The sequence below is a fragment of the Pleurodeles waltl genome, chromosome 1_2 (assembly GCF_031143425.1).
Source record: "Pleurodeles waltl isolate 20211129_DDA chromosome 1_2, aPleWal1.hap1.20221129, whole genome shotgun sequence".
Classification (NCBI taxonomy): domain Eukaryota; kingdom Metazoa; phylum Chordata; class Amphibia; order Caudata; family Salamandridae; genus Pleurodeles; species Pleurodeles waltl.
The window spans coordinates 1,284,843,141-1,284,869,140 of NC_090437.1; the positions used below are offsets into that span (position 1 = coordinate 1,284,843,141).

The window sequence follows — 26,000 nt, forward strand, 5'->3', positions numbered from 1 at the left end:
CCTTGGCTGCTGAGGGATTAATGCATTTGGAATGACAATAATGAACAAATCTTTTACATTTTGCAATGTAACAGGCCAGAGTAGTATGCCTGCGTGCCTCTTTAAGAATGTCCATACACTCTTATGGCAGATTGAGGTACCCCAAAATGGCCTCAAGTTCATCTGTGGCTATTAGCAGAATGGCCTCAGTGCTGCTTCCAGGCCCAAATCCTGTTTGTGTGGGAGGGAGGATTGCATGGTTTTCTAAAAAGCTAGAAAGGTGCTTATTAACATGTTTCTCCAGAAACGTACTTGCTATGGAAGTAAGGAGATCAGTCAATTTTCTGTCAGAAGCAGATATGCAGAAGGCTTCTTAAGTAAAAGTTCAACTACGGCATGTTTCCAAGTAAGGAGAACACTGCCACTGACCAGGGGCATGAGGTACTATGGCTACACATAAAGCCATCATACTCAGAAGATGCATGACGGTCCTCACTGTTATCTGCTGACTTGGTTGGAATTGGAGAAGTGTGCCTGGCAGTATTCCGTAAGTTACTCCTACTTGGGAGTTGAGAATTGCTGCTAAGTAAGGTTGGATTTCAAGGTTATGATTATAAAATCTAGTTCATGCAGTAGGTTTTATGGTGACCTGAGTGTGTTACTAACACTTTTGATGAGTTGCGCTTTTGATGAGCCAGTCATCCTGATATGGAAAAACATTTATGTTTTGTCTGCGCAGGTAAGCGACTATGTAGGAAGCTGGCTCTGTATATACTATATCAAAAAGAGATACAGTGTGCACAGAGTCGAGGGGTTCCCCAAGAGGCTTGACAGAGGCAATAATAGAATATACTAATGCTCTATTTGTGGTAGTGTGGTCGAGCAGTTGGGCTTATCAGAGGGTAGTGTTAAGCATTTGTTGTACACACACAAGCAATAAGTGAGAACACACACTCAATGACCTAACTCCAGGCCAATAGGTTTTTATATAGAAAACAATTATTTTCTTAATTTATTTTAGAATCACAAGATTCAAACTGCAGGTATGTACATTAAAGGTAAGGTACTTTGCCCAGGTATAGTTAGAACTTTGAACCAAAACAGTAATGTACTCAGTTTTTCATAAAATGGCAATAAGATATTTTAAAAGTGGAGACTGCAAATTTCAACAGGTTCTGGGGAGGTAAGTACAGTCTAGTTAATACGGTAAGTAAAGCACTTACAAGTTCAGTCTCCGGGGCATAGGTATGCCACCGTTGGGGGTTCAAGTCAACCCCAAACACCCAGCACCACAGGGCCAGTCAGGTGCAGAGGTCAAAGAGGAGCCAAAATAACATGGGAGCCTATGGAGACAGGGGGTGCTCTGGTTCCGGTCTGCTGGCAGGTAAATACCCGTGTCCTTGGGGGACAGAACAGGGGGGTTTAGTAGAGCACTGGGGTGGGGGGGGTTCCAAGCAGGCACAATAAACACACCCTCAGCGGCACAGGGGCGGCCGAGTGCAGTGGGCAAACAGGGAGTCGGGTTTGCAATAGGATTCAATGGAGGGACCCGGGGGTCACTCAGATATTGCAGGTAGGGCACATGGGGGTTTCTCGGGCCAGCCACCGACTGGGCAAGGGTGAGGGCCACCTGCTGGTCACTGCTGCACCTGTGGTTGGTTTCTCACAGGTCTGGGGGCTGCGGGTGTAGTGCTTCTCCAGGCGTTGGATAGCTTCAACCCGGGCAGTTGCAGTGAGGGGGGTCCTCGGGATTCCCTCTGCAGGCGTCGTCGTGGGGGTGCACATGTCATCTGAGTTGCCTGGGGATCCTCTCTGGGTCGTTGGTTTCTCTGGACACGGGCCAGGGGCAGCAGGGTACAGAGTGTTGGGGACTCACACTTCTGGAGTGAGGTGAGCATCCCTTTAAAGATGGTTTCTTCTTTCTTGGCTGGACAGGTCCGCTGTCCACGGGAGTTCTTGATCTTTCTTAGGTGCAGTCATCTAAGTCGGCAGAGGTCGCTGGTCCCACAGGATGCGTCGCTGGTGCAGGTTCTCTGAAGTTGGAGACAAGCCAGTAGGGCTGGGGCCAAAGCAGTTATCTTGCTATTTTCCTGCGGGGCTTTTCAGCTAAGCAGTCCTTCTTTGAAGGTTGTCAGGAATCTGAAATCCTGGGTTCAGGGTCACCTCTAAATACTAAATTTAGGGGTGTGTTAGGGTCACAGGGCAGTAGCTAATGGCTACTGTCCTTGAAGGTGGCTACACCCTCCTTTGTGCTCCCTCCCTTTGGGGAGTGGAGCACATCCCTATCCCTATTAGGCTAAATCCTCCACAACAAGATGGAGGATTTTCTAAGGAGGGGGTAACTTCAGCTCTGGTCACCCTAGGGGTGGACCTGGCTGAGGGGGTGACTCCTTGTTTTTCTCATTATCTCCCCAGACTTGCCGCCAAAAGTGGGGGCTGTACATTTCCACTAGTTGGAGCACCCTGGGGCACTGTAACACCAGGCTTGAGCCTTTGAGGCTCAATGCCAGGTGTTACAGTTCCTGCAGGGGGAGGTGTGAAGCACCTCCACCCAGGACATGCTTTGTTTCTGGCCACAGAGAGCACAAAGGCACTCACCCCATGTGGCCAGAAACTCGTCTGGTTGTGGCAGGCTGGCAGGAACTGGTCAGCCTAACACTAGGAGTCGGACTGGCATACAGGGGGCATCTCTACGATGCCCTCTGTGTGCATTTTCCAATAAATCCCACACTGGCATCAGTGTGGATTTATTGTGCTGAGAAGTTAGATACCAAACTTCCCAGTTTTCAGTGTAGCCATTATGGAACTGTGGAGTTAGTGTTTGACAAACTCCCAGACCATATACTCTTTATGGCTACCCTGCACTTACAATGTCTAAGGTTTGGCTTAGACACTGTAGGGTTATAATGCTCATGCAGCTATGCCCTCACCTGTGGTATAGTGCACCCTGCCTTAGGGCTGTAAGGCCTGCTACAGGGGTGACTTACCCATGCCACAGGCAGTGGGTTTTGGGCATGGCACTCTGAGGGGAGTGCCATGTCGACTTAGTCTTTTTCTCCCCGCCAGCACACACAAGCTGTGAGGCAGTGTGTGCATGTGCTGAGTGAGGGGTCCCATGGTGGCATAATACATGCTGTAGCCCTTAGAGCCCTTCCCTGGCCACGGGGCCCTTGGTACCAGGGGTACCTTTTACAAGGGACTTATCTGTGTGCCAGGGCTGTGCCAATTGTGGAGACAAAGGTACAGTTTTAGTGAAAGAACACTGGTGCTGGGGCCTGGTTGGCAGGGTCCCAGCACACTTTCAATCAGAGCTGGCATCCACAAAAGGAAAAAAGGTACGGGGTAACCATGCCAATAGTGGCATTTTCCTACAGACTTCTACTGCAAGACATTTGGCGAACAATCTGTATGCAGTAGTGACCCCAAAGGGGGGCACTTTGAACTGGAAATGCTGACCTCTTATTACAAACCTCAGATACCGGCATGTGCCAGGTGAATAGGAATATGACAGTAGGCATCCTTGAGGTCCAGTGCGGAGGAGAAGTCACCTTGTTGTAATAGCGGGATGACATCTTGAAGAGTGACCATGTGAAAGTGCTCTGAGAGAATGTACTCATTTACGGGTCTGTGATCCAAGAATGGTCTCAGGGACTCATCCTTCTTGAGAATAAGGAAGCATAGTAGATAAACCCCTGTGCTCTGCTGGAGGAGTGGAACGGGGTCCATGGCTCCTTTTTTTGAGGAGTGCGTGTAAGTCTTCCCCGAGCAACTGTTGATGTTGTGGAAAGAGTGTGTGTTTGCGAGGGGGAATGTTGGGAGGTGGAGAAGTCAGCTCCAGACAACAACGATGTTGGATAGCATCGAACACCCACTGGTTGGAGACGATGCTCTGCCTGTTGGGAAAGAACACTTGTAGTCGACCTCTGACAGTCGTGTGATTTGGGGGAATAAGTGGCAAGTCAGGGTTTGGTGGTTGTGGCGGATGGTTTGGTAAATCTGCCCTCGCCTCTGCCTTTGGTGTTTTTACCCCTATATGAGGATCAGAAGTATCCTATGGGCAACGTGGTTTGGGTTTGTGGCTGCTGGTATGAGGTGGAAGTTTCATGGAGGTGGTCTTGGACCCTCTACAGTAAGATGAGTGGCAAAAGGAGCCAAGATGAGGTGTCTAGAGTGCTCCCATGTTTTTGGCTGTCCCATTATCTTTTTTGATCTTCTCTAGGAGGGTATCTACCTGGGGACCAAATAGATGTTGTTCATCAACTGTACCTTAGGTTTAAACCTCAAGACCCAAAGCCAGACATGTCTGCGCAGTAATAAGCTAGACTTTATTCCTCTTGCTGCAGTATCAGCAGCATTGAGGACACAACGCACAGTTGTGTTAGATATTAACTTACCCTCAGAGGCCATTTGATAGGCTCATTTTTTGTGATTTTCTGGGAGGTAGTGGGGGAGTTTCTCCATCACATCCCAGTGAGTTCTATCATATTTAGGGAGGAGGCTGATGGAGTTTGCAATATGCCACTGACTGGCAGCTTGTACGGCCACCCTCTTTCCAGCTGCGTCAATCTTTTTTCTCTCCTTATTTTGTGGAGTGGCTTCAGCAGATGTTTGTGAATTTGCTCTTTTACATGCGGTTGCCACTATTAAAGAGTCTGGTGGAAGCTGGCCTTTAATATATATACCTTTAATATATATATGGGGTCATTAGAGGATGTCTTACACTTCTTATCAAATTTTGGCGCTATCACCCTAGATCATACAGACTAACTATGTCAGAGGTGTGATGAAGCACACCCTTCAGCATAGGCAAATATTGGGTTGAATGCTGTGTGGAGGACAGTGTTTTGAAGAAGTCATCGTCCTGCAGGGGCTTTGTATTTAGTTGCACATTATGAAAGGTGGCAGCCCTACCAATTAAGTCATGATAAGCAGTAGTGGCATCTGTTTGAAAGGTACACATCAGGTTCTGTATCAGATGGTGGGTCAGTGTCACATGTGTACCATGGGTCATCCTGTAGTAGGATATCGAAAGTGTCCCCATCATTTCTGCCACTTAGGTAAGAATGAATTGACCCTTTAGGGGAATATGATGTAAGGATAGGTAGTGAAATAGGTGGTGAGGATGCATGATGTGGAGCCAGTATAGGTGGTGGGCTAATGTGCACAGGACTTTTGACCTTGTCCCTCTTTTTCCTCTGTTTGGGCAGCGTTGCAACATCCATACCTTCTTCGAAAGACAGTTGCCTTTTGGAAGGTTTTCCACTAGTATGGGCGGGGTTTAGTGTTTATCCGGTCTGTGACAGAATGGATCATGATATGCTTTTGCAGAAAGCCAATTTCTTCTTGCAGTTTTTGAAGCAGGAGTTCTACAGATCCCGATCCATGGGATATATTGCTTGGTGCCAAAGTTCTCTGTCCCAAAGAGGCTGGTTTTGCTGCAGACAGTGGCCAGTGTTTTGATGCAGAAGATTTTAGCTCTAAAGCTCGACTTGAGTCCGGGAGGGAGTGGTCGGCCCAGAAGCTTGCAGCTTAGATGTTTTCTTCAGCACTGAGCTGTGGCTGGGCATGTCCGAAGAGGATGATCAGTGCCAACCACGGCCCAAAGGTAGTGGGTTCCGGCAATTCTTCTAGGCCACTCTGGGATGGGCATTTGACCTTTTGTGGTAGTTTGCTGGGGTCAATGTCAATGTAGGGGCACAGTAGCTGGTGGAGCTTGAGGCAGATCTTGCATCTCAATTTCAGCACCAGAGTGGTCAACGGAGGAGAAGGCCCCTTAGTCCACAGCCAACACCTGTGCATGTTGTTCTTCTTGGATGTCTTGGGTCCAAACAGGTCTGGTGTATTGTTTGCACTTCTTTGAGACATCAACCCAGATGGTCATGTAGACTTCTTCGATGTGAAGGAGCTGAACGCCTCACAGCTGGCCTTGTGTTTGAGGGAGAGGCACAAATTCCAGCCCTGGCGGAGATCAGAGCAAGGATAGCATGACTTCGAGGACAGAATCGAAAAGGCGTCCATTCCATCACCATGTGGACATGAAGTGATAGGATGGGATGGGGGAGGGGGCTTTTGTAATGTCCAAGGATGGAAGCAATGCTCCAATGGGTGAAGGCCCACAAGGGGTCGCGATGGATGCGAGTCGCCCCATGAAGTTGACGTCGTCAAACAGAACAGAAGAGAAAGAGAACTGCGATCAAGAACGTTACTGATGGAAAGCAGGTATGAATGGAGAAATTTAAGAACGACAGTGTTGAACCAGAGCAGAAGAGCACACGTCTGAAACCAGCGGTAGAAGAAAACAATCTAACAATGGAGTCGATGACCATGCACATTGCCAGCAAGAGGAGGAGGAGACACTATCTCATGACTCGACAGACTTTCTTCGAAGAAAAAAAGGTGCACACATCCTAGACCCATAGGTGGCATGAATATGCTGCTAAGCATGTGTACCCTCGAACATTCTTTTATCCAACACTAATTATACTGCAATGGAGCAAGCTCAATCTGGCCAGAATCCACAAGCAGCCCAGGCTGTCTTTACAGTCGTGGGTGTATTTGATGCATCCTTAGCTTTTGACAAATCGATACCAGCCGTTACCAAGCCTTCAAAGCTGTCAACTATACAATTGGTCATTGGCTCTTTTGTTACACTTGACTTTGTTCATTCATGCTGTAGATTTTTCTAGATTGCTTGGCCATTTACTTAAATAAAACTGAGTGCAATTTTAAAATTTAGACTGCTCAAAACCATGCCATTAGAATATTATGTGGCATGGGAAAATTCAATCACAAATGTGAGATAGTTGCCCACTAAAGAGGTAAGTGGTGCAGCTGAGACTGATAGCTCTCAAATAAAGATTTTTAGTCCTATGGTATGACTGATTGCTTCCATTTTAAAAATCAAGTTAGGGATCTACAATATTTAGCCAATCCTAAGAGTACTATATTTGGGTGAAAAACACTGAGCACAGTTGATTTAGCACTGACGAACGACATGTTTTCTTTGACACATTTCAATGTTAATTCCTGCAAAAATGCAGGTTGAAAGAATATGCATGAGGCCATATTTCACTCTAAGCTGTTACCATTGGTTTCACTGTGCACTGTTCAGGAGACAAGTAATGTAACTCAAGTGTGGTTTTTATGTGCTATTGACTTATTTCTAAGTACTGTGTATCTTATTAGCTACATGTTTCTAAAGTGAGTTCAAGATCGTTCTGTGCAACCAACAATAAGGTCATGGGTGAAATGCCTGAATTAATCGCAGCCACTGGTGAATAGTAGAGGTAGCAGTCCAGCCTAACAGAATACACAAAGCCCGCCCAATATGCCTCAAATACAAATAATGAACGTACTACTAAAATGTGAGGTGACAATACACTTTAAACATAAACACACAAAGTCAAGGCAGCATCTTCTGTGAGCTCCCTTCCTCTTCTGTGACTATGTATAAAGTATTACCATCAGAAATAGCTGCAGAAATTGACTTATACTAAAAAACAAATACCTTTTATGTACAAGTACTATTTCAAATAAGTATTCTAGACATTTGCTTAACAGAAGAAATGCAATTATATTGTGCTGATCCATCATTAACTTACATCATCCTTTGATCCATAGTTAGCTGATCTTCCCGAGATGTTCTTAAAGATATTCCAGAATGTCCTGTCTTTTGCTGCCACTGGTTTAATACCTGAACAAAAACCATATATTTTAGTATGATGTTACACAACTCATTTCACTAGTTAACATATTTCTGCTATAAAAAAAAGATTAATCTTATACAAGGGAAATGTTTGCCTACTCGAACTTGTCTTTGCATATAGTCATTGCAGTGAATATAGCCTGCAACAAAACAGTGATCAAAGAAAAGCATGGTATTACTAACCTAATGAACCTGAAGTTACAGAAACTATGATGTGATGTGGGTTCGTGAATTTGGGACAGCACAACACATCAAACTCCAAAATTCCTAATTACATTGCATGTTGTATGATAAAGCACAAGGCAAGAATTATTGTTCCAGCTTCGATCAAGGATAGAAGTCATGTTTAGAAGAACTTGACTATACTCCTCCTCATCATCTACAACTAATACAACAAACATCTGAGGAATTTTCTGTAATCATGCAATAGATACAACATAGGGCCAAAATTCAAAACCTTTTACCAGACTTATTTTCCACCCATGTGCACACAAAATTCACTTTGAACGGAAAAGCCCCAAAGCACTGAAGTGGGATTAGTTTAACCGCTTCAGCAGATATGGGCATTCTACAGTGGCAAAAACAATGGGCCAAAGTGACTTACAACTTATCCAAGTGGCAACTCATCCTAAGAGTTTAAATCAAATTTAAAAACTTCAGCAAGGAAGATCTTCAAGTATCTCTGTTAGTTCAAATTCAGTCCTCAAAACATTGTCTCTTTCATTTGACAATCTTTTATACCATTATACCTCCAATATTAACAAGTGCCTCAGAGCACCTTCAACCAATGAGGGTGTTCTTCAAGAGAAACACTCAAGTCTATTTATTAAAGTCTATTCATGCAACTTTTTGCATTACAATTTTGACCTGAACAAAAAATTGAAAAATGCAAGCCGTAATCTAAAACTATACTTCTTTAATTTATATTAAACTTCTATAAAACAGTCCGGTCATAACCTTACACAAAACTGTGAAATACAAAACCAGTGAAATATAGACAATTGAGCTTCCATTTCAATTTTCATTACACTGTCTATTTCATCCACATTGTAGTAGCTCAACAAAAGCATTTGTACTGGAGACAATCACCTATTATGTGCTTTCTGTCTCCCTCTCTTGGTGAGTGGTTTATGGTTTCTGAAATATGAAACCTTGTTTTGCCGATATTATGGTCTCCTGCTGAGTGTCTATACGGAAGACCTTCTGTTTTGTGACTGTACATTGAGCCAACGTTCCCTCCATCAGATTTTAGTTTTTTGTGATGTCTGTTCCTCTATCAAAGCCCATATGGGAATCTGATCTAATAAATGCAATATTCAAAATCACAAACCTCGTAACATTGTAACATAACATCAGCCCAAATTTAATGATAATGTAAAGTGCCTTCTTCTAGTACATATTTATAGCTGAATAATTAAGACAGTTGAAACAGATAGGTTCCAGTTATTTTATTTTCTAGGAGTATGTTGCTGTCACAGCTATAGCTTTTGTTTAGGCTGTTACATGTTACACTATTATTTAATGGCCAGTATGATGGAATTTCTGCTATTACTTATTTAGGGTACAAAGAGAGAGAGAGCCTACATGCATAAGTGAACATCCACAAAACTGTATATTTGTGGCTATTCAAATACCACGTTGTAGCTAGTTTTGCATGCTGGAAACTCATGCCAAGGTATTCTTGACCAAGACTAAATCTGTACTACATGTGAATGTATGGGGGAAAAGGAGTTTTTTCTTTTTTTTTTCAGGACAGCGAGACTACAGGAGACACAGACAATCATATGAAGTGTGGAAATGCACATTCATGTCACATATCTGCATGAAGAAATTTCACCAGAGTGAAATTTCAACATTATTTAATGTTACACATGGAAATATTCTGTGTACAACTAGTGTTCATTTCCAGAATGTCTCCTTCAATTGTTGAAGAACTCCAGCAAATACCAGATATTTGCTCCAGACAGTCGTAGTCCTAAGGAGATGAACCTGACTTTTCTCTTAGGTTTAGCGAAGCAAAGCCTTAGAAAATAGATTAAGACACAACACCACCAGGGTCTTTTGCATGACGTATAAAGAAGAGGACGGTGCAAGACTTCCTTCAATCTGTGCTTTATCACCAAAGAAGACCATTTATTAAGCTTGATAGTAGCTGTAGGAAAAAACATCAAGAGTTTTATAGTTTCAGGCTTTTCTAGATTCACTAGCCCTTCATGATCCTGGCATCCATCAACAGGGCTGAGAAAAAGGTTTTGGGTGTTGAAAACAGACAATACACCTAACAGTTTCCGATGCTGCACTGCCCTAAGTGTTCTAATTTAAAAACCATGCTAAATGTCATACATGGGTTTAACTGGTAATTTTAAACTATATACAGTGGTTTCATGTGCTGTTCTAATCGTTAGGAATCATGGACCCCTCCAACATAAGAACACTGAGGGACTAGACCTCCAAGAAAAAAGCATTAGGTTTTGGGTCCATCCATTATGACTGTGCCTTGGTTAAAAAATATAGCGATAGCTCTCTCTCGAATTTTCCTTTGGAGAAGTTTTGAGGGTTTTTGCTATGACTCCACCTCCAGATCAATATCTTCTCTAATAAACAAAGCACTGAGTATGCTTCAGCCCTGGTGCTTTGACACAGACCTTCTTGTCTAGAAGAAGGAAACTTACAGAACCAGGAATGAGAGACCTACATTAGCCAAGAGACTCCAGGAGACAAGACCATTCCTCTGGATTCTGCATCAACTTGACAGTACACGCCCTGAGAAAAAGATGACACCCCTAGAAACAACCATCTCTAACATGAAAATATTGTGAACATTTATTTTACCGATATATGCACTCCTTGGCAATAAGCACTGCAGGTCTTGCATGCTCACCTCTCCTATCACTGCTCAGAAATAGAGTCATGGACATGCATGGCAAAGAAGTATGGTACTTCTGAACCCCCCCAGTCTTGGAAGAAGCTCTGATTAAGAATGCTTGACAAAAACACAGTATGCCTCACATACATGCTTAAGTGATGTTAGGACACTTTGAGAAAAACAGAATTATTTTACCCAATAAAACAATCACATCATGGACAAAGAAGACATTCATTTCTATTACTGCAGCACGTTTGCAGAAATATAGAAAATTGCTATTACCTGGGTGTAAAAAGCTGTGAAGCCCTTTGTTTTTGGAAACAGGGCAATCATTAGCAAGTTGTTTGTGGTATGGAACTCAACGGGTAAATGAGCCAGAAGACAGTCTTTAAAGTCTATGAAAAGAGCAGCAACAACACCAGCAGAATCCTATAAAAGATAAAAACAAACAATATGATTTACTGGCAAAATATATACACTGCAATTATGAGAAAACACAAGGCTCAGCACTAGTCCTCTTCTCATTCTTTTACATGCTAGTGAGCAACACACACAAGCAGGAAATTATGGGCCTAATGTACAAAGTTGTTTGCCGGTCCATAACCATCTGATTCAGTAAATCATCAGGTCTTTTACAGTTTTTCTGGTGAACTAAATTGATTAATTGACTTGGAACCCTTTTTTTTTTAAATCACTAAATGAGTTCAGAAATGGTTTCTGAATCCCTTTTTGCAAGGAGAATGTTTTGGGCATCCCTTCCAAATAGCAATTCGGGCCCGGCTGAATCAATAGTTTACAACCCAGTTCTGATGGTAAACCACTGACCAGAAATTGACTGCCAAGTTGGGGGTTGTAGATGATTCTCAAGAGAAAAGGTTCCCTTTGCACCCCTTCCGCTTTGTGAATAGGAGTGCATCTTTAGAGGGAGTATGCAGTGGTATGGGGGACCAACACCAGCTCTCATTGGTATTTTTTTTTAACAGAAAACTTCTATTTCTAAAGCAGCCCTGGTGACTTTGTAAAACTCTGGCTGCATTAAAAAAAATTAGATCAGAGGCGTGGCTTGGGGCATCAAAGGGAGTTCACACTCTAAGAGAGCTCCGGAACCCTCCTTCATCCACTGTCATCTGATGACCATGAGGACACCCCTCAACTCAGCAAAGCTAACCCAAGGTGACCCCTGACCTAACCTGCAGGACACCACCATGCAGACGCCTGTTGATGTTTCTCTGGCCCGCCTGATTGCGCTGCTCCAAGGCTCTGACCCAACATGCCGACTCCACGTGGGATGAAGGCTACTGCACAACCGGAGACCTGGTGAGCACTGCTGCCATTGGACCAGTCATCACATGCCACTGGCGGTCGCCTTATTCGGAGTCCTGGCTGCCTTGTGCCAGCTGATCACACCCCATCTCCTGAGAAGCCTCAGGCTCATGCTCCTGTCTGGGGGTTGGCTGGTGCTGGGGCAGACGTCTTTGCGAATCCCCAGGCTGCACGAGGCTGCCACCAGACTTGCTGCTGGGAGACTGGCATACCCACTGACTCAACTGTGGCCCCTAGTTGTCTCCCAGTTGTTAGTCAAGGAGAGGCGAGGGCACCTGGAGCAGAGGTGTGATGCGCTCCTGTGGGGCCTCCTAAAGGGGTAGTCCCGACTAGGCTGTGGTGCCTTTGAAGTCTAATTACTGGCTGTAGGAAGTTGGCTCGGTATATACTATCTCAAAGTGAGAGATAGTGTGCACAGAGTCCAAGGGTTCCCTTAGAGGTTGATAGTGGCAAAATTAGATAATTCTAATGCTCTATTTTGTGGCAGTGTGGTCGAGCAGTAGGCTTATCAGAGGGTTGTGTTAAGCACTTGTTGTACACACACAGGCAATAAATGAGGAAAACACACTCAAAGACTTAACTCCAGGCCAATAGTTTTTATATAGAAAAACATATTTTCTTAGTTTATTTTAGAACCACAAGATTCAAGATTTGAAGTATATACATAAAATGAAAGGTACTCCACACAGGTAAGTAAGGAACTTTGAATTGGAGCAATAATGTAGGAAGTTGGCTCTGTATACACTATTTCCCAATTAAGAAATAGTGTGCACAGAGTCCAAGGGTTCCCCTTAGAGGTTAGATAGTGGCAAAAGTAGATAATTCTAATGCTCTATTTTGTGGTAGTGTGGTCGAGCAGTAGGCTTATCAGAGGGTAGTGTTAAGCATTTGTTGTACATACACAGGCAATAAATGAGGAACACACACTCAAAGACTTAATCCAGGCCGATAGGTTTTTATATTGAAAAATATATTTTCTTAGTTTATTTTAAGAACCACAGGTTCACGATTTACAGTAAACAATGTAATTGTAAGGTACTTCACTTAGATACTTTAGGAACTTTGAATGAAAGCAATATCACATACAGTCTTTGTAAAAAGTGGTATGGGCGGAAAGGCATACAGGAGGCCTAAACTCTACTCGTGACGAAAGGCATTGCCGAACAATTGCCGCCATAGAAACTCCAACGCCCAATACTGCTGACATTGCGCGTTCTCTGCAGAGGTGAACAGATCTAACTAAGGCTCTCGCCACTGCAGAAAGAGTTCTTGTGCCACCTTGGATTGAGACACCACTCGTGATCCACAAGGCATTGACGGCTGAGTTAGTCTGCCCTGGCGTTCAGAGAACCTGCCAGGTGTTGAGCCACAAGCGTTATGCCCTACTGTTCCAGCCATGTCCAGAGACGCTGGGCCTCTTGACAAAGGGTTCATGACCCCACACCGCCCTGTTTGTTGCAGTACCACATTGCGGTGGTGTTGTCCGTGAACACCTGCATCATCTTACCTTTTACCACAGGAAGAAATCCTTTCAATGCCAGTCGGATCGCCCGGAGCTCCAATTAGTTGATATGGGGTCCGGATTCCACCAGAGACCAGGAGGCCTCTGATCTCCATCTGTCCCAGATGGCCGTCCCATCCCAGAGGTGAAACATCTGTCACTACTATGAGATCTGGTTGGGAGGGGAAAGGAGTCTGCCTCGGACCCAACTACAGTTCACTAAACACCACTGCAGATCTTTTGCAGTTCCCTACCAGATCGGAACAGTGTCGGTGAGATTCCCCTGATGCTGTGCCCATTGAAACTTCAGGTCCCATTGCAGAGCCCTCATATGCCAGCTGGTATATTTGACTAACAGGATGCAAGAGGTCATGAGGCCCATCAGCCTCAGAGTCTGTCTCACCGAAATCCCGGATAGAGGACAAAACATCAGTATCATAACCTGAATATCCTAGACTCGCTGCTCTGGAGGATAAGCCCGAAACTGCAATGTGTCCAGAACAGCTCCGATGAAAGGGAGCTTCTGAGAGGGAGTCAGGTGTGCATTCTGCATGTTTATAGTGAACCCCAGTGAATGCAGGAGGGTCGCCATAGTCTGAAGGTGGGTGACGACAGCCTGGGGCAAAGGAGCCTTCAACAGCCAGTCGTCGAGGCAGGGGAAAGACAAACCCTTTACCTGCACAACTGAGCCGCTACCACCGCCATCACTTTAGTGAACACCCAAGGGCCACTGGTGAGGCCGAAAGGGAGCACAGTAAACTGAAAATACTTGTGGCCTACCTTGAACCGCAAGTAGCGCCTGTGGGCAGACAGGATGGGGATGTGAAAATGTGCATCTTGTAAGCCCAACGCTACCATCCAATCTCCTTGGTCTAGAGGAGACAAGACCTGAGCCAGAGTGAGCATCTTGAATTTCTCCTTTTTGAGGAAGAGATAGACGTCCCACAAATCTAGAATAGGGCTAAGACCCTTGTTCTTTTTGGGAATCAGAAAGTAGGCTGAATAACAACCATTGCCTACTTCTGACATCAGGATCCCTTCTACGACTCCCTTGGCCAAGAGAAACGTAACATCCTCGCGGTGCCATTTAATGACGTCATAGAGGGAGGGAAAGACCGGAAGGGGAGGGAATAGCCCTTCCGTATGATCTGCAAGACCCATTTGTACTATGTTATGGACCGCCAGTGAGGAAGATGAAATCGAATCCTCCTTTCAACCGGAGGATGCATGTGGTCGTGCATAATCACACTAGGAGGACCTGGACGCTATGGAGGAGGGAGGCTGGGTGGTGGACAACTCGAAGCCTCGAAAGGGGCGATAGACAGACTGTTTGCAAGGGGTCGCTGAGAGGCCAAAGGACCTGGCTTTAAAAATCCTTGAAACGCTCCATTGCTGAGTCTGCCTTCCCATCAAAAAGGCAGGACCCATCGAAGGGCACGTTCATTAAGTTTGGCTGGACATCCCCCAAAAAGCCAGATGTACTAAACCAGGCGTGGCAACAAAGGGCCATCGTCAACAAAATACCTCTCCCCCAGTGAGTCAGTTGGGTCCATACCACTCCCGATTGTAAACTTGTCTGGATCTCTCCCATCTTTGACTGCTTGTGAGAGAGTGTCTTGCACGCCGTCCAGGACTTGAGGCAGCACCTGTGCAACCGTATCCCATACAGTATGGGGAAAAAAGGTCCAATAGGCATGAGGTGTTTACGGAACTCGATGCCAAGCTGGAGGAAGAAAACTTTTTCTTCCCAAGTCGGTCTAGCCTCTTGGATTCCCTATCCGGAGAAGCAGAAGGGAAGGCACCATCAGAAATGGAGCCTTGGAACACCAAGCTCTCCAGGGTGGGGGTTTGGGTACGGAAGCTAGGATCATTTGGAGCTGGGCGATGGAGGCGGCCAACTGTCCTATTTACAGGAGCCCCTGTGCTTGGTCATCTGAAGGACATCCGTGAGGGCTTTGTTAAAGGGTGACATTGGTTCCGATGTGAAAACCCCTGACTGAAGCACCTCTGTCAGGAGATTAGTCCTGACCGGCAACCTAGGTCCAAGACCTCAGCTGCCCTACGCACCACCATAGCATAAGATGCTCCCTCCGCCGTAGCCCCGGTAGGAGGTGGAAGCATGTCAGTATCTCGAGCGGTGTCTACTGGCTTCCCCTAGCTCCTCATACCAGTCCATATGCGCCAATCCATAGTCAAGAGGCTCCTGAGACACCTCTCATTCCTCACCTATGCCTGGTTGATCATAATAAGACTCAGGCATTAATCTGGCCCCTGATGGAGCCGTCGGCATCGGAATCAGGTATGAGAATGGGGCTCACACCACCGGTGGGTGCTGGTGGCGCGGGGAGCATTGACATCAGGAACGGCAACGGAAGAGGCAGAGAGGACGGCTGTGTGTACTCTGTGTTGTTCCGGATCTGATATTGGATCCAAGAGACCCCATCGGCGCTGAGGCTGAAGATGCCAGCATGGAACCAGATGGGACCTCTGCTGACCCAGCGGGCCTCTAAGGCACACCAGAGGGGCAGCCCGCTCAAATACAAGGCACATGGCTTTGTAAAATTCCTTGAGTTGAGCGGGGGTCGTCCCAGCTCCCGGAAAGGGGGGGAGGCTCAAAGTCAGCCCTGGAATCGGCTCTGCAGAACCGTCCTCGGAACGTCCACATTCCCAACTCGCCAGCAGACGGACAAGGTGAAGTCGAAGTCCGCTTGGCCGACTTCTTTTTGTGCTTCTTCCCCCAGTGCCTGGAGGATCTCGAGTGAGATGAAGAGGACTTGGGGCTCCTGGAGCAGTCCCGCGACTACCTCCTCGACCGCGACCTCCGTGGAGTCACGCCGACAGACGTCGACTGCCGGATCACCATGAGCTTCAGGGACCTCTCTCCCTCAAAGCTTTCGGAGCCATGGCCTGACAGTCGGAACACGACTGAGTTGTGGTATCGGTCCAGACACCAAAGACATACCTTATGGGGGTCCGTCACTGACATGACGAGTTGGAAGGCGCCGCACGGTCTGAGCCCCGTGTGCCTAGATGACATCTTACACAGACTAGAAAAAATCTTTGACAAACAGGTCGAAAAAGGCCTGTCAAAAAAGGCAGTGGGTAGCTCGATTCCGGATCTGCGCTAACCGGTGTGAAAGGAAAAGAACTGACTTATGCTCACCTATGTGGTGCCCATACAAGCGACCTTGACGTCACAAACGGCTCCAAAGACGCCACATGGATCCTAACAATGCTACCCGATGGCACGCGCAAGGGTATTGCTCAGCATAAGTTCCAGATTCCAAGATGACGCCAGGAAATTCTAAGGTAAGGATTCTGCAGCTAGAAGTCTCTATCAGATGCAAAGAGCACCCAAGCTGAGGAAAGGAATCTTAACTAAAGAAGCAAACAGGACAATAGTGAATTATAATTCTTAACAGGTAACAGAAAACAAGCAGATTGAATTTTGTGCACAGAGCACACAAAGAAGTGGAAGTAGTTAGGCCCAAGGAATGTCACATATAAAAGATGCTGACCAAATATTTTTAACAGCATTGAATGGAACAGCTTCCTGTTCCTCAAAATAGGGAAAGCAACTAAAAAATGAAGGGATTAACACGGGGTCAACATAAATCTGAACAAATAAAGAACTCAGTGCTGTTAATATACCTACCCCATCGTAGAACTTGATGGAATGCATTTGAGTCTTTGAAATAGTAATGCTTCCATAGTATGGATGAAGAAACAGGAGCCCATCAGTACAGAAATATAATTTACCTTCAAATAAAGACACATTAATTAATTTGGTTTGAAAGGCACCACCTCCTCCTTTTCTATATATAAATAATAATTATTTTAAATAAACACCAATAAAAATAACAATTCAGATGAAATAACAAATTCGAACATCTAAATGTTCAGGGTCAGGTGCCGATATAGAAGCATCACTTTACTGAACCTAAAACAGAGGTGCTGGTGATTTGGACAACTCCTGGATTTCCAAACTTCCCTTGACCTGTCTGTATATATTTCTATCCTAAACGGAGAAGGTAGCAAAATCTGTGAATTTTACAGTACCCTTTAACCCTCACACCCATCTGTTGGTAAGCTCCTATAAATTTCAACTTTATCTTTGCAAAACAACTAAAGAATCTTATTTTGGCCTGAATGTTAGGGTACCACAAAGTATGATAACTGACCAAAATAGAGCAGTTACACTGATTGTAAGTCTAGTCCCATGTATTCAATTGTCCTAATGACCCAAGTACGCCCAGTGGTTGAAAGCCCAGACCTGCAAAGACGTCATCATTGTTTGTATAATCAACACGGCCATCTGGGAGCTGGATGTAGCATCTTTATAGCAAAGATCTCTGCACAAATTACCAAGAAGTTATCTTAGAGCTCAAGCCCACAAGCAATTATCATCCCAAGATCTAGAGACAGAAAGGCAAAAACCCATCCATTTCAAGCATCAATATTGTGGAATACAGTGCCAGAACAAATACAAGGAGTTGAGAATCAATGGTTATCTTGTTTCAAAGAGCTAAAATGGTAACTTGAGCCCTCACACCCCCCCCCCACCAAAAATATATATATATATTGTCCCCTTTTTCTGCTGTTTCTTCTACTCCATTCCTTTCTTTCTGGCCTAATGCCTTCCACTCCAAAGGACAAAACATTATTATCATACTGAACCAACCATTGAACAATCATTTTTCAATGTTTTGGTGAAAGACTAATTTGGTAGCTTTGAAGAAACATAAGTAGACATTAATATAAATAAAACAGTAACTTACCACATTTTGAAGATTAATCAAATTACTTACCTCCTTACATGGTCTATTCCACCATGAACATTATTGTTTTTTTCATGTCACATATTATTAACTTCATCTATTTAAAAACAATGTATTGGCCCCTATATCTCTGTCATTTACAAAGGTAGTTGTACTGCCAAAAGCTCACCTTCCTCAGGCCTAGCTTGTAAATTGCTGGAACATATGTATGCATCATGGTTTCCAGTAATAAAAGTGCCAAGGAAAGATTCTTCATCCTTTAAACAAAAGTAAAATTTTACATGAAGTGTAAAATCTTCATAAAAATTCAACAATAAATGAACAGACAGCAATATAAAACATGCACTACATAGAAATATCTGGCTCCAGTACATGAGATCTCGTATTGACTTATGCTGATGTGCAGAGAACACAGCTTCCATATTATATATATATATATCTATATATATCTATATATATATCTATCTATCTATCTATCTATCTATCTATCTATCTATCTATCTATCTATATATATATATATATATATATGTATATGAAGGCCAATGTAACCAGTAATTCAAGTTCTTAAATCCATCATTTTAATTTTTTTACAGAAAGATATCAGTTCAAAATAGTGAAGTATCACACTTACACTGGCACCACCAATTTACTAATGTAATTTGGCTCCATCCAAAAAATAATTTTGTGTAATAAATGTATTTGGTATTAAGGGGTTCTTGTATTCTCCAACTAGGCTCTTTGTAAGCAGCATGATTTGTGAATATGCCCAAAGCCAGATGCGGATCCAAGAAGTACAAGTTACTTACCTTCGATAACAATATATCTGGTAGAGAGAGTCTAGTTGCAGATTCCTTACCTTTGAATTTCCCCAGGTGTCGGACTGGATCTGGAGATTTTTTCTTCAAGCACTACCCCTGCGCGCCTTTAGGTGGCGTCGGTCGACTCCACAGGCGTCGTAGTCGCCGTGATGACGTCGCAGTCGTATATAGGTGCCACCCCGGATCGCTACCGTCAGTTTCTTTTCACGACTTTCCACGTCAGTAACGCAGAGACATGAAGAACACTGAGAATAGTACACCAAGTACCTGACCCTAGAAATCAGGTCGCAGAGCGGGTAGGATGGGCTGATCGGTAAACAATCTGCAAATAGAATATGTCTCTACCAGATATATCGTTACTGAAGGAAAGTAACTAGTACATCTCATAGAGACTTCTAGTTGCAGATTCCTTACCTTTGAATAGATACCCAAGCAATACCATCCCGTGGTGGCCTGCGAACTAAGATCACACCAAAAGGTTCTGCAGTACTGAATGGCTAAAATAGCCATCCCTGCGGCTCTGACTGCCCAAGCAGTAGTGCTTGGTGAACGTGTGTAAGGACGCCCACGTTGTGGCCCGACAGATATCCAGGACTGGAACTCCGCGTGCTAACGCTGTGGTAGCAGCAGTTGCCCTGGTCGAATGAGCTCGCAAACCCTCATGAGGGTTGCTTTTTTGCCAAAGCGTAGCACATCTTGATGCAGAGGACTACCCATCTTGAGATGGTCCTCTTCTGCACCGCCTTCCATTTCTCCGCACCCACATGTCCCACAAAGAGTTGATCGTCCACCCGGAAATCTTTGGTATGATCTAGCTGGAACGACAACGCTCTTTTTGGATCCAGACGGTTGAGTCTCTCTTCCTCGTGTGAGGGATGTGAGGGTGCGTAAAATGTCCCAATGGACTAGGAAGGGTTTGAGGCAGAGGATGGGGCGGGGGTGGACTGGACGTCCCACTGAGTCCCTGATTCACGAGGTCGGTGGATCTAATTATATTAGGACGATCTGCCCCCCAGGAGGGGGAAGAACCAGTAGACACCAGGGAATGTTTTTTTTTTTTTTTTTTTTAAATACTGACACATAAGGGGAGTGGCCCCTTGGGCAAGGGCTGCTCCCCGGGGGTGGGCAAAATATTTTTAGGCCTTTTCTGCCTATTCTGGAGGCAGATCAGCCTAATATAATTAGGCCAATCTGTCCCCAGGGGGGGCAGAAACCTCTAGACACCAGGGATATATGTTTTTTTAATTTACTTTATGTTTTTATGTATGGAGAGCAACCCCTTAGGCAAGGGTCGCTCCCCTGGGGGGCAAATTGTATTTAGACAGTTTCTGCCCCCCTTGGAGGGCAGATTGGGCCATTTTTGTTAGGCCAATCTGCCCCCAAGGGGGGCAGAAACCACTAGACACCAGGGATTGGTGTGTATGTGTATGTGTGTGTTTTGTTTGGGAGGGCAGCCCCTTGGCAAGGGTCGCTCCCCATGGGGGCACATTACTGTTGGCCATATCTGCCCCCCTTTGGGGGCAGATCGGCCTATTTTTGGAAGGCCCATCTGCCCCCAAGTGGGGCAGAAACCCCACCGGAGACCAGGGAAGATTTGTTTTTGTTTTTTCCAAAATAAGAGAGTGGGGGTATGGCACACCCCAAATAAATGGGGCCCAAGTTATTCTCCCCACCAGTGGGCAGATGGAGCAATTACCCCCGATACACACCCGGGGTGGGGGAGGGGCAGAAAGTCTACTAGATGCCAGGGAATAAAAAAATAAAATAGTGGGGTGGTGGCTACCAAACAATATGGGCCTGGTTATGCCCTTATACCCCCCACCACAACTGAAGGGGTAACAGCCTTTCAGCTCTCCCCCCCACACACTAAAACATCTTATCCCACGGCAAGCAAGAGGTCAGTTGATTATTTTGGTTTTACATTTGGGCCTTGGCTAACTCTCAAAATCGTCCCACTTGGAATGGTGCGGGCAGCACTTAGTGGACTTTGGGACGCTGCCATGTAGAAAAATCCACAAGACCTCGACACATCTGAAAACGAAACATTTGGGTGATTCCAGGGTAGTGTGCTTCACATGCACCTGCACCATTTTCTTACCCACAATGCCCTGCAAACCTCCAACTTTGCTGGAAATCACACATTTTATCCACATTTTTGAATTGGAACCTTCCGGAATCTGCAGGAATCCACAAAATTCCTACCACCCAACATTGTCTCATCTATACCAATAAAAATTCTGCCTCACTTGTCAGCCTAAAAATGTTTTTTTTCAAACTGCCCTTTTGGACCCGCTTTGGTTCCCCCTCAATTTCAACATGTTTTTGGCTCTTCCCTGTCACAGGCACTTGGCCCACCTACACAAGTGAGGTATCATTTTTACCGGGAGACTGAGGGGAACGTTGGGTGGTAGGAAATTTGTCCTGGTGCGGTTATCCCACACAAAATGTATTTTTTTTAGCTAAAATTGAGGTTTGCTGAGGATTCTGGGCAAGAAAACATTGGGGGATCTACACAAGTCACACCTCCCTGGACTCCCTCGGGTGTCTAGTTTTCAGAAATGTCTGGGTTTGGTGGGTTTCCCTAGATGGCTGCTGAGCCCAGGACCAAAAACGCAGGTGCACCCCTGCAAAAGCAGGTAGTTTTGTATTTGATCATTTTGTTGTGTCCAGATAGTGTTTTGGGGCATGGAGGAAAATGGCTCCCTGTTGCTGTTACCCCCCACTTTTTCCCTGATATTGATGCTGTCTTGACTGAGAAGAGTGCTGGGACCCTGCTAACCAGGCCCCAGCACCAGTGTTCTTTCACTAACTTTGTACCATTGTTTCCACAATTGCCACACCACTGGCACACAGATAAGTCCCTTGTAAAAGATACCAGTGGTACCAAGGGCCCTGTGACCATGGAAGGTCCCTAAGGGCTGCAGCATGTGTTGTGCCACCCTAAGGGACCCCTCACCTAACATATGAACACTGCCATTGCCATTGCAGATTGTGTGTGTTGGTGGGGAGAAAAAGGCAAAGTCGACATGGCATCCCCCTCAGAATGCCATGCACACAAAATACTGCCTGTGGCATAGGTAAGTCACCCATCTAGCAAGCCTTACAGCCCTAAGGCAGGGTGCACTATACCACAAGTGAGGGCATAGCTGCATGAGCAATATGCCCCTGCAGTGTCGAAGTCTATTCTTAGACATTGTAAGTACAGTGTGGCCATATTAAGTATATGGTCTGGGAGTTTGTCAAACTAACTCCACAGCTCCATAATGGCTACATTGAATACTGGGAAGTTTGATATCAAACTTCTGAGAATACTAAACCCATACTGATGCCAGTGTTGTATCTATTACAAAATGCACACAGAGGGCATCTTAGAGATGTCCCCTGTATTTTACCCAATCCTTCATTGCAGGACTGACTGGTCTGTGCCAGCCTGCCACTGTTGTGCTTTCTGAGGCCAGAAACAATGCCTGCACTGGGTGGAAGTGCTTAACACCTCCCCCTGCAGGAACTGGAACACCTGGCAGTGAGCCTCAAAGGCTCAGGCTTTGTGTTACAATGCCCCAGGTCACACCAGCCAATAAAGCACTTACAAGTTCAGTATCCTGGGCATAGGCGGCTCACCGTTGGGGGTTCAAGGCAACCCCAAAGTCACTGCACCAGCAACACAGGGCCGGTCAGGTGCAGAGGTCAAAGGAGGGCCCAAAACACAGAGGTGCCTATGGAGAACAGGGGTGTTCCGGTTCTGGTCTGCTGGCAGGTAAGTATCTGCGTCCTCGGGGAGCAGACCAGGGGGGGTTTGTAGAGCATTGAAGGAGGACACAAACAGGCACACAAAACACACCCTCAACGGCACAAGGGCAGCCTGGTGCAGAGTGCAAAGTTGGTGTCGGGTTTGCTATTCAAAGCACTGGAGGGACCCGTGGGTCACTTAGGCAATGCAGCCAGGGCACAGGGGGGCTTCTCGGGACAGCCACCAACTGGGCTAGGCAGAGGGCCGCCTGATGGTCACTCCTGCACTGGAGGTTGGTTCCTTTCGGGCCTAAGGGCTGCGGGTGCAGTGCTAGATCCAGGCGTTGGGTTCTTAGTTCCAGGCAGTTGCGGTCAGGGGGAGCCTCTGGATCCTCTCAGCAGGCATTGCTGTGGGGGTGGGGTTGTCTCCGGTTACTCACAAGGTCGCAGTCACCTGGGAGTCCTCTCTGCAGTGCTGGTTCTCTGAAGCTCGAGCCGGGGGCGTTGGTTGCAGAGGGTGAAGTCTCACGCTTCCAGCGGGAAGAGTGAATTCTTTAGAAGTTGTTTAAAAGTTGCAAAAATGTTTCTGTAGGTGAACAGTGCCACTGTTGGAGAGTTTCTTGGTCCTTCGAGAGGTCCCTGTCGGCTGCATCGCTGTGCAGGTTCTTTGAGTCTGGAGACAGGCCGGTAGGGCTATGGCCAAGTCAGTTGTCGTCTCCGTCGTCTCTGCAGGGCTTTCTGGTCAGCAGTCCTTCTTCTTTGTGTAGGCAGCAATCTGATTTCCTAGGTTCGGGGTCGCCCCTAAATACTAAACTGAGGGGGGTGTTTAGGTCAGGAGGGCAATAGCCAATGGCTACTGTCCTGCAGTGTGGCTACACCCTCTTTGTAACTCCTCCCTGAGGGGAGGGGGGCACATCCCTAATCCTATTGGGGGTATCCTCCAAACTCAAGATGGAGAATTTCTAAAGGCAGGGGTCACCTCAGCTCAGGACACCTTAGGGGCTGTCCTGACTGGTGTGTGACTCCTTGTTTTTCTCACTATCCTCTCCTAGCTAGGATGCCCTGGGGTGCTGTAACACAAGGCATGAGCCTTTGAGGCTCACCGCCAGGAGGTATAGTGCCTGCAGGGGGAGGTGAGAAGCACCCCCCCTGTACAGTACAGGCTTTGTTCCTGGCCACAGAGTGACAAAGGCCCTCTCCCCATGAGGCCAGAAACTGGTCAGCCTAGCACTAGGATTCGGACTGGTATTCAGGAGGCATATCTAAGATTCTCTCTGGGTGCATTTTACAATAAATCTCAGCACAATAAATGCACACTGATGCCAGTGTGGGAAGTTTGATACCAAACTTTCCAGATTTCAGTGTAGCCATTATGGAACTGTGGAGTTCGTGTTTGACAAACTCCCAGACCATATACTCTTTATGGCTACCCTGCACTTACAATGTCTAAGATTTTGCTTAGACACTGTAGGGGCATAGTGCTCATGTACATATGCCCTCACCTGTGGTATAGTGCACCCTGCCTTAGGGCTGTAAGGCCTGCTAGAGGGGTGACTTACATATGCCACAGGCAGTGTGAGGTGGGCATGGCACTCTGAGGGGGTCATTTTCTCCCCACCAGCACACACACGCTGTGAGGCAGTGTGCATGTGCTGAGTGAGGAGTCCCCAGGGTGGCATAAGACATGCTGCAGCCCTTAAAGACCTTCCCTGGCATCAGGGCCCTTGGTACTAGTGGTACCATTTACAAGGGACTTATCTGTGTGCCAGGACTGTGCTAATTGTGGGAACAAAGTTACAGTTTAGGGAAAGAACACTGCTGCTGGGGACTGGTTAGCAGGGTCCCAGCACACTTTTTAATTATAACTGGCATCAACAAAAGGCAAAAAGTCAGGGGGTAACCATGCCAAGGAGGCATTTTCTTACACCCCACAACCAGAAGAGTCCAGCAGATGTAACGGTATATTGCTTTGAAAAATCTGACATCGCAGGAAAAAGGTACGGAGCAAAACGTGGAGAAAAATGGCTGTTTTTTTTACCCCAATTTCAAGATGTTTTTATTTCAGCTGTTTTTTTCTGTAGGAAACCTTGTAGGATCTACACAAATTACCCCTTTCTGAATTCAGAATTTTGTCTACTTTTCAGAAATGTTTAGCTGTCTGGGATCCAGCATTGGTTTTACACCCATTTCAGTCACTAACTGGAAGGAGGCTGAAAGAACAAAAAGTAGTAAAAATGGGGTATGTCCCAGTAAAATGCCTAAATTGTGTTGAAAAATTGGGTTTTCTGATTTAAGTCTGCCTGTTCCTGAAAGCTGGTTATTTTAGCATCGCAAACCCTCTGTTGATGCCATTTCCAGGGGGGAAAAAAAAATAACAAGCTTGCGAAATGTTCACTTTATTTTAGCTAATTTTAGTCTCCTTCAGGAGAACCCACAAAGCCTAGGTACCTCTAGAATCCCTAGGATGTTGGGAAAAAAGTACGCAAATTTGGCGTGGGTAGCTTATGTGGACAAAAAGTTAAGGGCCTAAGCGCGAACTGCCCCAAATAGACAAAAAAGGCTCGGCACAGGAGGGGAAAAGGACTGGCAGTGAAGGGGTTAACCAAACTTCAAAGTACTTTTTGGGCAAACAGTGTTGTCAATTCAGCATGCATGATTCCTCATGCATTAGCCAAAACTAACAAAGGATGTTAGCACTAATAATCATAGACAATGATGGTACATCACTGTTAGGTAAAACCTTAGGTCCTCTAATGGCCGGGGGAATGAAGATAAAGCATATCACATTTACACAATAACTAAACACCTTCAGATACTAACTTGATTCTTACTGAGACTACTGATACAGCTGCATCACAACAGTGTTATGGGGCAGGTGGCTTTAACAACTATTATTGCAAAAGAAAAATAGGTTCAAGCCAAAATCTTCAACAACTTTGCACTCTAATGGTCTTGCTGGCCATAAATGTTACATTCAGACAGGAATGAAAACAGAAATAAGAACAAGTTAACTTACCTTCACCTTGTGAATATTCAGCGGGTTTCAGACTGGATCAAAAAACTTTTAAATCAGTTTGTCCGCACACCAACAGGTGGCGTTGTGCAGCTTGAGGACAAATTGTTCCACTCCGGAAGTGATAAGTGAAGTTGCATATACACGTTTCCCATGTACACGGACGTCAGTTGCTTTGTAGGCTGTCCGCGGTCTTCAGATGTAGTCCATCACCAGGTTGGCATGACCGGTATTCAAGTCTCTAGATCTGGGGTATTTTCAGATGGAAAGGAATTTAGCTCACAAAG

At 45.5% G+C, this 26,000-nt stretch overlaps 1 protein-coding gene across 1 annotated transcript in view; it reads right to left on the reverse strand.

Annotated features, from left to right (window-relative positions):
• Window positions 1-26,000, reverse strand: part of DNAAF9 (dynein axonemal assembly factor 9) — a 597,478-nt gene that overhangs the window by 274,686 nt on the left and 296,792 nt on the right. The window contains exons 20-23 of the mRNA XM_069205040.1: window positions 18,322-18,409; window positions 17,030-17,133; window positions 10,833-10,979; window positions 7,581-7,672 (exon numbers count right to left, since the gene is read on the reverse strand). Coding sequence (XP_069061141.1) covers window positions 7,581-7,672; window positions 10,833-10,979; window positions 17,030-17,133; window positions 18,322-18,409 — 431 coding nt within the window. The remainder of the gene's footprint in view (window positions 1-7,580; window positions 7,673-10,832; window positions 10,980-17,029; window positions 17,134-18,321; window positions 18,410-26,000) is intronic.